The sequence below is a fragment of the Zosterops lateralis genome (assembly GCF_965231275.1).
Source record: "Zosterops lateralis genome assembly, chromosome: 1".
NCBI lineage: Eukaryota > Metazoa > Chordata > Aves > Passeriformes > Zosteropidae > Zosterops > Zosterops lateralis.
In genome coordinates, this window is record NC_139762.1 from 149060214 (window position 1) to 149076751 (window position 16538).

Sequence of the window (16538 nt, forward strand, 5' to 3'; positions counted from 1 at the left end):
AAAAGACATTTAAAAGGTGATGTTTAGTGCAATGCAGTTTGGGCTCCCCGTGAGGGCTTCCACAAAATAAAATACATTCAAAGGATTGGTTTTTTTATTGCACTTGATCTGTTTTCAAGGGGGATAAAAGTCAATGTATTTCCAGGGCTCCTTCTGCATATACCCAAGTCCTGAGGATGGCAGCTTGCTGGATGGAGGGCAGCCCCGCATCCTGCAAGGGATACCCCCAAACCACTCTGTCAAAGTGCTCATCAGGGTTTATATTGTGGCAGTAAGTAGACAGATGCTCTTTTAACCACAAAATAACTTGGATTTTTATTTTCAACTCAGTTTACTTTAAATGTCTTTGCAGTGAAGCTTCTGAAAATCCTTATCCATGGGGTTTGGGTTTTTTCTGGTGATATTTCAGACGATGTTTCATCCAGTAAAAATGGGTGTTCAGAGTAGAAAACATTATATATATTCTTCACACTAAATTTGGAGATTTCTGCAAGACTGAAGAATCACTTTCCTAGTTCAAACTAAAAGCTCTGAATACATAATAAACATAGTATAGACAACCAGTTCCAGCCACAGTATGCAAATGCAGCCAGTTTTAATGAGTAGAGTTGTTCAAAATGACACACATTTAAATAAAACCTCAGTAAGGGGGAAATTGTAGCATATTATTGAGGGACTGTGAAGAGCATACTATGAAAGTTCTACATGTGAATAAATTTTGGGTTCGATAAAGGTAGAAATAAAGAGCACAAGATGAGAGAGAATGGTGTGAGAGGTATAATGGGTAGAAGAAACTCGTATTTCAGAGAAGCAAGAGAGTTGCAGGTAATCTAAGACAGAAAGATGGCATGCAGAGAGACTGTGGCAACAAAATATGAAAAAATTGTTTTATTTCCTGAATGAATATAAAGTCTTAGAGGTCTTTTCCAACTTTAACAATTCTGTGATTCTATAAAGAATTGGTTTGCACTGTTCAAAGATCTGGAACAATGTTTGTGGGTAAGTCTTTCCTGAATTCTGCCTCCCTTGTGCAGCCAGCTTCTTCCTTAGCATTGCCTCTCCTGCTCAGATTTTTCTGTCTTAGTGATGGGACAACACTTCCAGCTTTGCAAACACTCTTCTCCTCCAGATCATTTTTTCATAGTAGCCTACAAAATTACAGGCCAAATTTTACATAAAAACAGGCAGACAAAGCCCCTGAACTTCCAGGATATCCAGGACTGGGCAGGAAAACCACAGTCCTGTGTAGAGACCCTGCTGTATTTAAGCAAACTTCTTGAGGACACAATTTTTCCTCTTAACAGGCATTTAACCTCAGCCCAGCTGATCCAGATGGCAAATCAGATCCCTACATTGTGCTGAGGCTGGGCAACACAGAAATTAAAGACAGGGAAAACTACATCCCCAAGCAGCTAAACCCTATATTTGGAAGGTCAGTGATGACTTATTTTTGTATTCAGTGTAATTTGGGCTTTATCTCTTGCTACCACTGTTGCTGTTATTAAGTGTTTGCTGTATGCAGATTTCTGCCTGTTTGTATGTTTTGTAATTCTGGTGGTTAAAACATTGGAAATTGGTGTCACACTGAATGATGATATTTCATTTTCATACCCATCAAAACATGGTAAACAACCAAGTAATGTAATCTGTGAGAGGTTTTGCAAAATGATGTGTGAGAGGAGGAAATGAGGCAACAAATTATAATTGTCTGTGAAAACTAATACAATCATTAAGTCTAAAGCAAAATAAATATCAGACCAATAAAGTGTGATTTCACAATATTTGCTACTGTTTCAGGTTGAAGAGAGTGCTAAATAAATCTCATATTTCTAGGACATACAAATTTTTTGAACTCAGCTTTCTGAATGTGGGAGACAGGGGCAAGCTCTCAGTGAATATCCAGTTTGTATTATCAATGCTTTATGGTTATTTATTTTTAATGCTAGTAGCTGAGATTTTTTTTTTTTAAATAGTAAATTTCCCCATTTTAAGAAGGTTGAAAATACTTTGAATTGGGGTGGAAGAACATTAAGACAGAGAAGCTATACTATTTTGGACTGAAAGACCCCTAGAACAGGGGGGAAATGAGAAAATTCATCCTTCAGGAGACAAAGCTCAGTTTTTTCTGTGCTTTGGAAAATCTGGAGGCAGTGTTGTGGTGATCATGATGTCCTGTTTTTCACTAATTCGTCAAATCTCTTTTACAATCACATTTATATTTTCAACTTCCCATAACATCTCAACAATACTGATTCCTGAAAAATGCACCAAGTGAGAAGGGAGTTCTTATCTTTGCTTTTTTGAGATTTGTTTAGAACTTTTTCCTGATCATTTTTGTTGGGTGCCCCCAGATTCATCTATTCAATATTTAACCTGCAGCTTTTGCAAGAAAACAGAAAAGACTCAGATGTCCCTTTTGGGGTTCTGAAAAATGTGTAAGTTCCCTTACATACAGCTGTATTAGCCTTACTGGAGTCAGGATTGTAGGAACAGTCTTAGGACAGTACACAGGGTGCTAAGAAAGCACACAAAAGAATATACTTTTCCACTGTATGTTTTCAGCATGTTCAAATATTTAATTGAAGCAAAAAGCACTACCAGAAAAGCCCACTGCATATTAGGAGAGACACTATTTACACACTGTTTACATGTCATTAATTAGCCTATTGTTTTAGGCTTCAAAATTCATTAGACTTCATGTAGGTCCCAATTTTTTCCTGTAGATCATTTGAAATCCAAGCTACATTCCCCAAGGATTCGTTGCTCACAGTCTTGATCTATGACCATGACTTCATTGGGACAGATGATCTTATTGGAGAGACTAAAATTGATTTGGAAAATCGTTTCTACAGCAGACATCGAGCTACCTGTGGATTACAGAGTCAGTATGAAATGTAAGTACTTCTTCAGGCAGCAACAGAGCTCACAGTGAGTGACTTGACTTTAAGGAGAAATTACAGATGTGTTCCCGATACTTTCTCCAGTGCAAAAGTGTCACAGAGGGTATTTTAATTAAAACTCACCAAAGAGCTTAGTGGTGGCTCTGTGTAACTGCCAGCCTCAGCGGGAAGTGGATATTTTTAAATTAACAGCACTGTTGGTTCAAGAAATATTTTAGATAGTAAACAGCTGATGTTTACAACATACCTGTTTGATAAACTGCCTTTGGACAGGCATAAAGGGAAAATGGGAAAAATATCTCCGAGAAATTATGCCAGGGCTCTACTTTGCTCTCTGTTATTCAACTGCAGCTGGAGTGATTGCAGTAAGGCTGGTGGGACTGGTGTGGCACTGGGGGGAGCAGGAGCAGAGGCTGCTGACACAACCTCTGTAATGGGGTGAATCGTGGGGAAGTGAAGCTGAGGTCCTTGACAGACTGCACTCTCAAGAACCTTGTGCATAAAAATTAATTAATGCAGAGAAAGTCAATCTAAATAAATCAACTGCCCTGGGGTGGGGCACTAACCTGGGAGATGTGTGTTTGGGGCTTTTCTATAATTGTTTCTCATTTTATCTACAAACCAAGGGTCAACAATGTCAAAAAGCAATCCAGGAACACAGACTAAACCCCAAAGCTTCCCTTGCCAGCTCATTCTCCAGCATGAGATATTTCTTCATGTGCTGATTACAGGTCCCGGATAACCTGAGCTTGTCCTTTTTATCTGGGAGCTGCAGAATTATTCTCCTTAAATGGAGGCAGCATGTGTAAACTTGAATATTTTAGGTACAACAGGGAACAAACTCTATTCCTTTTCCTCATGGGAAGCATGCCTATGCTATTTATCTAAGCTGTAGGCAAGGCTGCCTCAGCTTCTCCTGTGTTTTAAGAGAAAGGAGGTTGATCTCTAAGGACCTGAGCAGACAGGGAGTGAGTGAGGGAGTGTCTCAAGTAAGAAGCAATGTTGGACAAAGGAAAATTTGACTGAGCAGATATCAGGGCCACTGACCACAAAGCGAATCCCTGCATGGAAACTCCTGATCTGTCAGTGCGCTGTTCTGAAAGAAAAACCTCACTCATTTTTCTCCACTCTGTTCCCTCCTTGCAGAGAAGGGTACAATGCATGGCGAGACGCAACCAAGCCGAGTGAGATCCTCACCAAGCTGTGCAAGGACTACAGAATCAGTGGGCCCTTCATGAGGCCAGGAGAGATACAAGTAGGAGCAAAAGTCTTCAAGGGACAGACAGTCTTCACAGAAGATGAGAACGGTAACAAAGTAGTTCAGCATCCTTCCTTTGCACTGTGGCAATGCCAGGAGCCTGCCAAGGTGTAGCTGGAGCCCTGTTGTGCTATGAACCCTGAAGTTGGATTACTGGAGGCTGTGTCTGCTCTTAAACACTCATGTAACTCTGGCAATGAGGGCTGTGTCTGTATCAGCTTTTGCTGTAGCTTAATTGCCAAGAATCTGTAGAGGGAAACAGTTGCTGCTGATGACTTGACATCCCCATGGTGGCTGTTGGGGAATACCTTGGACTAGCTCCTACCTGATCCCAAGGATGGGATGTCCAGGATTGGTTGGAGTGTGGGGGACCCTCTTGGAACATGTCTTCTGGCTTAGTGTTGGTCTGTGCATGCTCTGAAATCCTTCCCCACAGAATAGCAAAGCATGGGAAGTCAGGAAAAGTCTTTCAAAAATGTATTCTTTGTCTAAATTAAAACACTGGAATAGACAGACCCAAGAAGTGAGAAGTAGAGGGAAGGGAAATACTGTTTTGAAGGGAGTTACTCAAGGTCAAAAAAATCTCTGACCATAATTATGTTCCTGGCCACTTACCAGCCACTCCTACCTTACCTACTTGTCTTTCCTCTCTGTTGGCCTTTTCCTTCTTTGGGTTAGTGCCAGTCTGATTCACCTTCTGAAGAATTGACACAGCACTCTGTAAATCCAGGTATCTGTGGGGTCCATGAATCCATGGATGATGGATTATGGCAGGATAGAGCTTATTGTCAGAGCTCCCAGGTTAAAAAGAGGTCAAAGCAGTTGGGACCTTGAGTGTCCATATCACATTGGGGTGGAGTGGGACAGAGTCATCAGTGAAAGGTGCCCCTGTCCATGGCAGGGGGGATGGACAAGATTGTCTTTGAACATTCCTTCCAACCCAAACCGTTCTATGATGATTTTCAAGGAAAGTGAAAGGAGCTGGTCTTGGAGACAGTAGTGGGACACTCTGGCAGTGCAAGAAAACCTCCACTCCCTTACCAGTGCTAGTTTGTCTTTGACCACATTCTTCTTGGCAACTACAAAATACAGCTCACACCTTGAGTGGAAGGCTGCCAAGGAAGCACTGTTGAAGGGAGAAGTGTTGATCCATTTTTGGTTTCTTGGCCTGAGGGAGATTTTTTTTACTCCAGTATTGCTGTTTGTTTTCCTCACTAGCAGATGACTGAGTGTGACTACCAGCAACAGGATATCTCAATCAAAATTCTGGTTCACTAAAATGAGCTTCAGACATACCAATGTCAGATAAGATGATGGAAATCAGAAGCAAGGAAATATAGAACCAGATGGCAAAGACCAAAGGACTTCCGTACACAGGTTTTTCCATATTGTACAGAAATAGAGTATTACATGCAGTCTTTACATAATTTCTATCCAGACTGCTCTTCTGACAAGTACATCTGGGTCCTCATTTCCTGATGGATTTCTGTGGTGGCCATGATTTGAATCTGTAAAACTAACAAAGGCCACAGATTTGAGCTCTAGAGGTGTTCTGAAAAGGGAAAGCAGTCCAATTTCCACTGTACAGGTGGAGAAAATTATAATTATCCATCAGCTTTGACTTGAAAGAGAAGGAAAAATTTAACTTGGCTCTAGGAAGAAAGAAGTTAGGATAGGATAAGATAGGATAGAATAAGAATAGTCCAGGTTGAACAGACCTATAATAATCATCTACTCCAATTGTCTGTCCACTACTCCCAGGACTACCTGCAGCCAATGGGAAGAAATATGCATCTTCAGTGGTAAAAAAAAAAAAAAAGAAAAAATCTTTAGAAAGGCATCTTTGAGAGGATACAGGATATTGTAGGATAATCTGTGTCATTGTTACTGAGGCTGCCTGACTGAATAGCAGTTAGAGACTTTGCTTTTAGGTGGCTGAAATTGCATGCAGGTGCATAAGAAGGAACCAAGATTCATAACCACAGGATCATCCTTCTTCACTCTCTGAGCTGTTAGGGAGGGTTTAATACCTACTGTTTAAATTCCAAATGAGTCTTTTGCCAACAATCAGTAATTCAGACATAGCAACATGAGTAGGAAAAGTGATAATAATTTGTTGACACAAATAAATCTTAACCTTCTTCTCACTTAGGGACTTCCAACCTAGAAGACATCACTTGTCAAAAGTCTGGGCTCCTTTTGTGTGGAGCCCACATGAAAAGGGAGGAAAGAGAAGCTCAAGAGCTCAAAGGGCTTTCTCTGTTTTCTAACATCCATTCTACTTTCAAAATTAGCACTGGTCCTTCCTTGAGGTGCCATTTTCTGGGATTCTGTGGGTATCCTTTCCAAGGGCCAAGGTGAGAGGGTCAGGAGGTGAAATGTTCTTGCCCATGGACTTCAACTCTCTTCCTCTGATGTGTGATTCAATTCTCAAAGGCTGTCTTTGCTGTCTCCATCACGAAGTAAAAGGAGGCATAGTTAATTCCTAGTGCCTATTTACTTTGTCAAATCCAAGTCTCCTTGTCTTTCACAGGCTTTAAAAATTTGCAATTTTCTGTCAAAAGAATAGCTGACATGTTTCCTCCATCTTCTTGTTAAAAACTGCTGCTGTAGTAGTGGAATGATTTGCTGTATTTTACAGGAAAACTGCTGCCTGAGTGTTAATCTTCTAATTAACCCAGTGGGTCCCCTTATTTATGCAAATTAGAAGCATTTCAAGGCCATTCTTTGTTTAGGTGGAATACATAAAACCTTCCTCTTAACTCAAGGGAAGTTTTGATGAGTACCTCTAATAACTACTGAAACATATTGCCAAGGGGTTCAGTATTATAATTCAGTTCTCATTGTTCTTTTTGTTTTATTCTTTCCTATAGAGGAGCCAGTTGAATCATACGAGCACCTCTCCTTAAAGGTTTTACGTGCCTGGGAAGAAATCCCTGGAGCTGGCTACAAACTGGTGCCAGAGCACATTGAGACTCGGCCTCTCTATCATAAGGATAAGCCAGGCATGGAACAGGTAGAGCAGCTCAGAGGTGGTGGTGGGGGTGATGGTAGACCCAGGAGCAGTTTTCATTTCCTCCAGTTATTGTGGTTTCTATTTCTAACTGCAAATCTACAGAGTCAGCATCAGTGTTGCACCAAAACACCCTGGAAATTTTCAACCATGTGTGTACACAGCCACTGACCAAATACACAATAATGACACAAGGTGTAACTGCAGATTTTCATTCTTTTAAATGCTTTACTTTATTAAGTTAACAAAACCTCTGTTTGTATCTAAACCTTGGATCTCTTCTTTTCTGTTTATCACATACTATTTTTGCATCGACTTTACCTTGAAAGCTGACAGTGTTTGAGCTCTACTCCAACTTCACCAAATACCTGAAAGATTGAAAGAATATATGCATGAAAAAGATATTGTATAGAAAGTTTTTAGACTAAATCATAGTTATAGGACATTGACTGATTGGTGCTGGCAGAGTAAGTGGTGATTTTGGATGTCAGACCTACATTTAAGTCTTTTAAAGCCTCTGTAAGACTGGGTTACAGGGATGTTTATCTCTTTGTTTTCAAGGGTCGTGTACAGATGTGGGTTGACATGTTTCCTAGTGATTTGCCTCTGCCAGGACCCCCTGTGGACATTTCACCAAGAAAACCCAAAGGGTAATACTCTGTGCTTTCCTGCCACCACAGTGGCAACAACTCTTCAAAGACCGGGTCTTTATTAAGTGTCTGGAAATAAATAGAAAATGGACTACTAAAACAAACCTCTCCAGTCCTCAGGAAAGTTTTCTTAGGTTCACATAACTTCAAGTCAAAGAGGACCACCTAGTCTGGTTTCCTCCATTAAAGAACTCAAAGAACTGTTGGTGATTTTTCAGCAAGAGCTATCACACACCACTTAAAAAGATATCCTTTTTTATCCTTTATCCTTTATAATAAAGAGATTGCAGGTGGCTAGAGGCAAGTAGTTCTGATGTGATCATCTCTTTGTTGAACTGTAAGAATTAATTCTAGTTTCACTGGCTTTTTCACTGAGATAACTTTCTCGATCCTGGTTGAGCTCTTTAATCTGCTTCAATAGCATTACATGTATTGGATTTCCAGAAATTTGTTCAAGGATAAAATCAAGAAACACATAAAGCAGCAACAGATAGAGGAGATTTGTTTAGAATAGCCTTTTTTCATTTCTTCGTGCTGCTTTACATGCAATACTGGACATAGTTGTTCAAGATAATCGAATATTGTAAAGAAAGCACAAAAATGAGAAACAGAATTCCCAGACTACCCTGTGTTTTAGCGAGGCCTTTCTTGAGAATTTCATGTCTGAAACATCATCAAGTCCTATTCCTATATTGTTTGATTTGACAAACAAACAAACAATCAATCCGTGTAGCAAGTACTTCTTTCAAGCTAGAACTTTCTATAAAACTCCTTAACAACAAGCATTTTCCAATCCAAACAGATTTAAAACTAATCAAGCCCATAAACCCACATTGTTGCTGTCATTTTTGTAGTCTATTTTAACAGGGGAAAATACTGTCAAATATTAATTACGAGAAAAAAAACCCAGCACATGTAGACACAAGTTACAGATCTTGCTGACAAATGCATACTTGCTGCAGCAAAACAGGCTCCAGCCTCTATAAAACTTCAAAAACTTTGTGAAAACATCTCTTATTATGATCTTTGCTTGATCAAGACTCAGGTGAGGCTTTGCAGGTTTAAGTTTCTCTGGCTATGGCAGAGGCTTGGTTTTCAGGGAGCTCCTTAGGAGCTCTGGTAACTTTTGGAGCAAATTGTTCCACAGCCTGAAATTGAGGCTATTTCCAAGACAAAACATGTCATACAATGGACATTGTTTGTTGGTGTTATCAAACATAGTTTTGTTTGTCTTTTTTATTTTGCAGTTCCTACAATGACTCAAGGAATACCTAAATTTTTCAGTATTAAATTTTTATGTCACCTGCAATATCTGAATTTCAGCTCAAGTTTTGAGAGCTTTGGATGACCGCCATAATTGTTTGCATATAGGGAGTGGAAAGGATAAAGAAACTTTAATTCCTTTTACTGTTGTTTCTAAAGATGATTGTACCTGCTTAAATGCAAATATCTCCAAGCAGCCCTCTTCCCTTTTAATGCCCTAGATTGCACAAAATGCAATTTCTTCTAAAAAGCACCTCTCAGTGAGTTCTGTTCTTTATTAGCAAGCTGATCATTGTTTTGGAAACTGCTCTGATGAAGTTTTTCAAATCAACTTTGCCTTGCTCCATTGCAGTATTTTTGTGAAAAGAGCTGAAAATGAACAGGCATATAAAAAGTAAGGAATTTTCCATCCCTCTTAAGCTGTCATTATACTCGTGGAGTACAATGTTGTTGGACACTGTTGGAAACTGTTGTCCATTATACTCCATGAGCTGAGGGGAACCAACATCCCCACTCTATCACTAGACTCTTGTAAACAGAAGAGACCTGAGACTGATGCACAAATTCAATATTTCTCACTTTATAAAAGCATGATTTGATAGAGGTTGGTATTAGTGCCTGACCAGAGTTTTACACACAATCCTTTTTCCTTTTTCAGATATGAACTGAGGGTAATAATCTGGAATACAGAGGATGTAATTCTAGAGGATGAAAATATCTTTACAGGGCAAAAATCAAGTGATATCTATGTAAAAGGGTAAGTTCTTCACACTTGTCTTCAAAATAACATGCAATGTTTCATTCAAAAATCAGAGTAGAAAAATATGTTGTGAGACTATTTGGTGAACTATTCAGTGACCCTGGCACTTTGCTCTAAATGCCTGCCAAAATTACTCACCCATATTGGATACTGCTCTCTTTTTTTCCCTGTTTTACCTCCTCTGAAAATCAAGTAACTAAAATGACACTAATCTTTAGTTCCTACTCAGGCAGAGATGGCACACAACAAGCACCAAGCTCACAGTTTAGCACAGAGAGATCAAACACTTACAGAACTTGAACTGTAAGAGCTTACACAGATGCAGAGAGGTTGGACATAATCAGAGAAAAGAGTACCAGGAAGGACTGGGAGGGAATAATGGGCATAAGTGGTAGTACAAAGTACCGAAAATCTCAGATGCCAGATTGGTCTTTGATTTCTTTCCATTTTTCCTCTCCTAGGGAGTAAGTTTAATATGCTGATATAAATTGAGTGTTCAGAGCAGTAGCAGAGGAGCTTTTAGAACATGAATTTTAGGAATTAAATAGGGACCCAGCCTTTGTGCTGAGCTCTGTGATAAGAGCATCAACCATCAGTGCCAGATTGGTCTGACAGAGAAGCCAGGAATGGAAAACTTTTTGCTTCTGTGCCTTAATGATGAAGACACAAATCTCATTATGTTTAAACACTGCATGTGGCACTGTATCTGTCTCCAGGCATGGATTTGCACTTGGGGCAGTGTCATGTTTCAGATTGTTACCATTTTTCACAATCCCTTTTTGAAACTCCTTTGGGGTTGCAGGGGTAAAGCTGCTCTTTGGATAGAGCATAAAAATGCTAATCTTTATTCAAGGTGTGATAAATCATCTACAGAACAAAAACATACCTAGCTGGGTCATTGCCTCTCTTCAGATGAGAAAATTATGTTTTAGGGAGCGTTGTCCTTTGTACCACAGCACATCTGATATTGTGCACACTGTAACAGAAACCAAGAGGAAATTACAAACAACCCAAGAGAGACTTCTTCAGCCGTACTAACACCATGTTTATACCTGCAAACAGCAGTTGCAAAAATTTAGGCTCTAATACTGAGCACTGATATCAATCTTGAGACAGTGACACAGAATTTATTAGTGTGGCAAAACGTCAATACACGGTGATCAGTGCAGGATAAATGACTGATGCTGTCACCACTGCCTGTCCAAAAAAGAGAAGTGTCCTGGCCAATAACAAACTGGTAGCAGCCAAGTGGTACTTTGGGGTCTCATTGAAATAAAAACCGTGTTCTCATTCTAATCTTTTGATCATCATCTTTTTGGTCATTACAGCAGCCTATGTCCCAAGATCCCCAAGCCAGGGCTGTGTTCCCTTTTACTGGTTAGTGAGGAATTAGTAAATGGTCAGGCCTGTAACCAAATAACAATTAAAATTCAAGATCCCCTGGTGACAGTGATGTTTTCCACTGTGTGCTTGCTGTAGGTGGATAAAGGGCCTGGAAGAAGACAAACAGGAGACAGATGTACATTACAATTCCTTGACAGGAGAGGGCAACTTCAACTGGCGCTTTGTGTTCCCGTTCCACTATCTCCCAGCAGAGAAACAAATGGTAGTAACTAAAAGAGAAAACATATTTTCCTTAGAAAAGACAGAACGCAAAATACCTGCTGAGCTGGTGCTTCAGGTGTGGGATTTTGAAAGACTGTCTTCAGATGATTTCTTGGGTAAGTATGCAATGAATCTGCCTGAGCTTCATCTGAGGTCTCACCAGACCTATGTCCTGCAGTGCAATGCACAAAGTGGTGTCTGAGCCCCAACTTTTGTTTTTCCCTTTCTGAAGCACCATGTTGCAAACTTACCTATTTCTTGTAAAGTCAATAATTAGGAATCAGAGGAGAATGCCAGGACAATACAAATGAATGACCGACAGAACAGAGAGATCCTCAGCTGCTAAATTCCTCCATGAATCTCATCTGGAAGCTGCTATTTGAACATCTTTGTCTCTGTCTGGTCCCTAAGTGTTGCCACATTATTTCTTTCTCCAGGCACTCTTGAACTGGACCTGAATGGGTTCCCTCGAGCAGCAAAGTCAGCCAAGAGCTGTGACCTAGGCACAGTTGTGGCAGCAAGTGAAGAAAACAAGATGTCCATATTCCAGCAGAAGCGTGTCAGAGGCTGGTGGCCATTCATCAAGGCTGGGGAGCTCACAGTAAGCAGCTCACTACAGATGAACAGATTTTCTCTGGGACTAAGATGCTAATTTTGGATTTTGAACAACCACCACTGGCAATCTGTAAGATCCCTCCAAATGTTTCAGTGGTTCTCCATATATTTGGTTCAGAAGAACCCAGGTAACTAAGCACTAAAGTGCCTTTTCAGGTGCATTCAGGTGTCCCCTAGGGGAACACAGACCGAGAGCTACCAGGTACTCATTTCCAGTAATATAGCCCTCTATAAATTCACATGCTTTGATTCTTTTTTAGGGGCTTTCTTCCCATCTCTAGACTTTCATTGATCCTCCAATAGTGTTCCTAAAGCTTACCATTCCTTCACATTTCTGTCTATTCCAGCAAAAAAGAATGTCTTAATGAAAAGTGCCATCTTCAAGTCCATTGCCTTATTCCGCTTGAAGCTGACTGTGTACTTTACATGGATTTGGTGAATGAACTCCACTTCCAAATCCCAGATTTACTTCCCTATTCTCAACTCTAGTACAATTGATTCCCTTTCTCCCAGTCCATTTTGATCTCTCCTTTTTTTCCACATTTATAACTTTTATTGGCATCCCTCTTTCAGTTCTGCTCTGTGCTGAATCACAGCCAGTGGGCACAGATCAACACTTCAGATTAATACCATCCACAAGGGTATAGGGAAAATTGGAAATATATGTAAAGTCATTTGTCTGTTTTTCATCCATCACAGATTCTGTAAAGCTGATTTGATTTATCCACTCTGAATTGTAACTGGACTCTTTAAATCTCATCTTCCTTTTGTGAGCTGAGACCTCGCAGCTCAATGGCTCCAACACTTGTGACTGGCTGAATTTCTCCCTGCTGATGGATTACATCTGGTCCACATCAGCAACACAGCTTTCAGCTCAGACATTCAGCTCTGTCAGGATGTGTGATAGATAGAAGACATGTCTTCTCAGATGAATTACATTATAATTTAAGAAACAGAAAACATACTTATGGGTCGGAAAGAAAATATCTGACCTCTAATTCCTAGTCCTTGAGCATAAGTCAGCAATTTGTGCCTGGGTTTTCCTTTGTGTTTTCTCTTCAACTGCAAAGACTATCTTATTTTCCTTAATCAATTTCCTTTGCCCTCAACTGGTTCCATCATTTCTCCAAATCCTGCTCTGAATTAGTGATTATAACCCAGGACTGGATGCTTACACATTCTCTCTCTGATCCAGGGCAAGGTGGAAGCTGAGTTTCACTTGGTCACAGCAGAAGAAGCTGAGAAGAATCCAGTAGGCAAAGCTCGAAAGGAGCCTGAGCCCTTGGAGAAACCCAAGTGAGTAGGAGCACACTCATTAAACATGCAGGGGGGCAGGAGCACTCATCAGGAGATGGGGAAGGGCACCCACCTGACCTCCTTGCAGGGCACCTCCTCACTGGTCCCCAGGATTTTCTTCTCTTTCCTGTTGCAATATTCAGCAAGTAATTTATCCAGCTGGTACATAGCCTGGTGGATGGCACTGCTGCTGCCAGCACCTTCCAGGTTTGCTGAAATGTCTTCCTCTGGAAACCCAAATAAATTGCATTGCTGAGAATTTGTCCTCAGCTGGAATTCACATGTGAGCTCTTTCCATAGCTGACCTGGCATGTGATAACATCTTAAATCATCATAGCTTACACATACAGTAAACGTCTCAGTTTGGTCACCTATAAAGATCAGATGGACTATATTTATTATATTAATTATAGAATCATTTAGGTGAGAAATGATCTTTAAAATCATTAAGTCCAGCCATTAATCCAGCCATTTCCAAGTCCATTGCTTCTCACAAGAAGCTCCAGACCTTTCACCAGCATCATTGCCCTTTAGACATGCAAGAGATGTGACTTCCATCTCTAATTTTATTGTACTTCATACTCAAAGAACGAAGATGCTTATTTTTCATCATAAGACTTTTTATGAGGACTTTTTAAGTGTTTTAACAAAGGCAAATTATCCAGAAGGAGCAATTTATCTTTCATTATTTGTCACATTGAACCAGTATCAGCTGGATTTTTTGCTTTCAGAAAAAAGTACTTTTAATCTATTTTGGCTCAAGTGCTTTGTTCTACTGAAACACTTGAGCAGTTTTTTTATGAGCTGGATAAAAAAGAGTGAGGAAAATTTGATGTTATATTTTCCTTCTACCAAAGCTTCTAAAATTCAATTGCTAGTCATAATGGTAATCATTACACATTCTGTTTAATTTTGCTGGTTTGAGATACATCTCAGGATAAACATGAGGAAGAAGGAAAGAGCATAAAGGAATTATCAGATCAGAGGGATCAGAGCATTGTTTAAAGTTAGCCTTGGAAAGCCTTTAATCAATCACTTCACCCAGCACCTTTACTCAAAAGCAGGATGAGCTTTGCCTGACAGGTGTCTGCTTCAAAGATTCCCAGTAATGGAAACTAAACTCCTCTTTCAGAGGAGAGAGGGTAGACTGGGGTAGCTCCGAAATCTGCCAAGGGAGTTTTAAGAGGGAGTGTCAAGTGTAATAGATTACATGTTCAGAAGGTTGTCAACAGGATGCACAAGGCACCGTCTCATTTTCCTCTCAGTTTTTGAGACCCAGCCCATACACCCATGGCTGCCTAGGGCTCCCTGAGTTTTCAAGTCAAGAGCATTTTATCTGCAAATATGCTGCTGGGCCAAAAAGTTGTCACCAGCCTGGTGGCCTTTTCTCTTCTGCACAGCCTGGAGTTGTTTTGACCCAGAAGCCACAAAGCCAGAGTCTTCCTCCAGATCTTGCACTGAGTAATCAATGGGTTTTGTGGTGGGAAGATACAGCCAACATATGGCTGAACATAGTTCTACTCTTGATTGAGATGTATGTCTCAGTTAAATCAAAAATAGGGTGGTGATTGTTCATTTGATACTACCCATCTCAGAAGCAAAACATTCAGGCTCCTTTTGTAGCTGCTCATGGTTCAGGTGGGAGAGTCATCCAATTTACCTAGCACACATATCCTAAGATATGAGCTGGGTAAAGAGATGACTTGCCCTCCTGAAGGTTCTTCCTCTCCCCCATGCAGACAGCCCATGAAGGACCAGACTGAGCACCTAAGCTTTAAAGTTCGGCAGGATAAATCCCAAGGTTACTAAAGCAATATCAGCATGTGAATAGTAAAAATTATTTTAGCTAGATACTCACTCACTGGAAAGAAAATAAACTAACAGCTGAAGACATAGCATGCCTCAGTTTCATGAAATTTAAAGATATTAAAGTTTACCAGCTCAGTGCCCTCAGGTGATGCAATATGTTGTTCATACACGCAGAGTAGTCACAGTCAGCTGAGAGCTAAAAAATAATTGATTCTACCCATCAAATGAGTTCTCTTCAGGAAGGAGTGGATCTCAAGGACCTCTTTTCTCAGGACCTCCTGATCTCTATGCCAGTACTGTAGATTCACTCTATTTTTTTTTTTTTTTTGCTCATCATGTAGGAACACCGAGAGAGAAATTTTCAGATTGTTTTGTGAAAGTATTCTTTTTAATTAAGAAACAAAATTGTTTCAAAACAAAACCTTATTTTCTAGGAGCTATAGACTGTAGCAGACTCTTTAATGTACCAGAGCAAAGGCGGACAAAGATTTAATGTCTGTGAACCAGAGAGAGAAACATGCAAACAAAGAATAAGGTTCAATGAGTGTAATTTCCTGCTGGCCAAAGCACTATGAGGTTATTAATCTCTTCAATTCTGCTAATCAAGACATGACGCCTTTCCGGATGCAGTCTATTGTAATAAATATACTGCTATAACTGATAATGAGTTCTATTGCCTGCGTTGCAAAAGAAACAAATTAAATAAGCAACAGTCTGCCTTTTTTTTTTTTTCCCCAGCATTTAAAGGTTATGAAAAGTCCTCTAGCAGTTGGTACATGCAGACTAAGGATCTTGTTACTCAAGTAGTTTTAATCTCCAGTGTGTCTAGTTTTTTTAATAATTCCTTTTAACCTGGAGGGCAAACTTGATTATTTATTTCTGAATTATTTCCACCTCAATAAAAAGCACAGTCTTTCACTGAAAGGTATTCAGTTAGCCTTTTGCATTAACAGACTTTCTGTCACATTGGCATTTACTTCCATTGGCTGAATGCTGAGTTCACCAGATAACTAAGACATTGCCTAAATTCCTGGAACACCTTTCTGGAGTGAGACGTGGCCACAGCTTTTTGTGACCCTCAGTTAATTTCATTCTCCTTATTGCTGCACCATCTGCACAATTACAGTGCCATTGGATAAGAAAGACAACCTGCCCCAGTTTTGCAGGTATTAATGTTGCCCGACACTGCTGCATTCATCAGGCCATCCCATGGAAAAAGCTGGCTGCTGCTGCCTTGGGTAGGGCTGTTGGAGCAGCATCACAATGCCCTCCCAGTCAGGGGTCATGCCAGAGGAGAGACCAGACCAACATTTTTCCTAAATAGAACATTGTTTTTCTCTCTGTATGCAGTCAGATTTGTTGTACACTG

The 16538-nt window shown here is 40.1% G+C and overlaps 1 protein-coding gene across 2 annotated transcripts in view; it reads left to right on the forward strand.

The window, feature by feature from the left end:
- The window catches only part of FER1L6 (fer-1 like family member 6), a 73704-nt gene that overhangs the window by 56063 nt on the left and 1103 nt on the right, over positions 1-16538 (forward strand). For both annotated transcript variants that reach the window (XM_083868252.1, XM_083868251.1), the window contains exons 31-40: positions 146-271; positions 1305-1432; positions 2724-2894; positions 4047-4207; positions 7032-7174; positions 7733-7821; positions 9743-9841; positions 11324-11565; positions 11887-12050; positions 13260-13360. In XM_083868252.1, the coding sequence (XP_083724378.1) occupies positions 146-271; positions 1305-1432; positions 2724-2894; positions 4047-4207; positions 7032-7174; positions 7733-7821; positions 9743-9841; positions 11324-11565; positions 11887-12050; positions 13260-13360 (1424 nt within the window). The remainder of the gene's footprint in view (positions 1-145; positions 272-1304; positions 1433-2723; positions 2895-4046; positions 4208-7031; positions 7175-7732; positions 7822-9742; positions 9842-11323; positions 11566-11886; positions 12051-13259; positions 13361-16538) is intronic.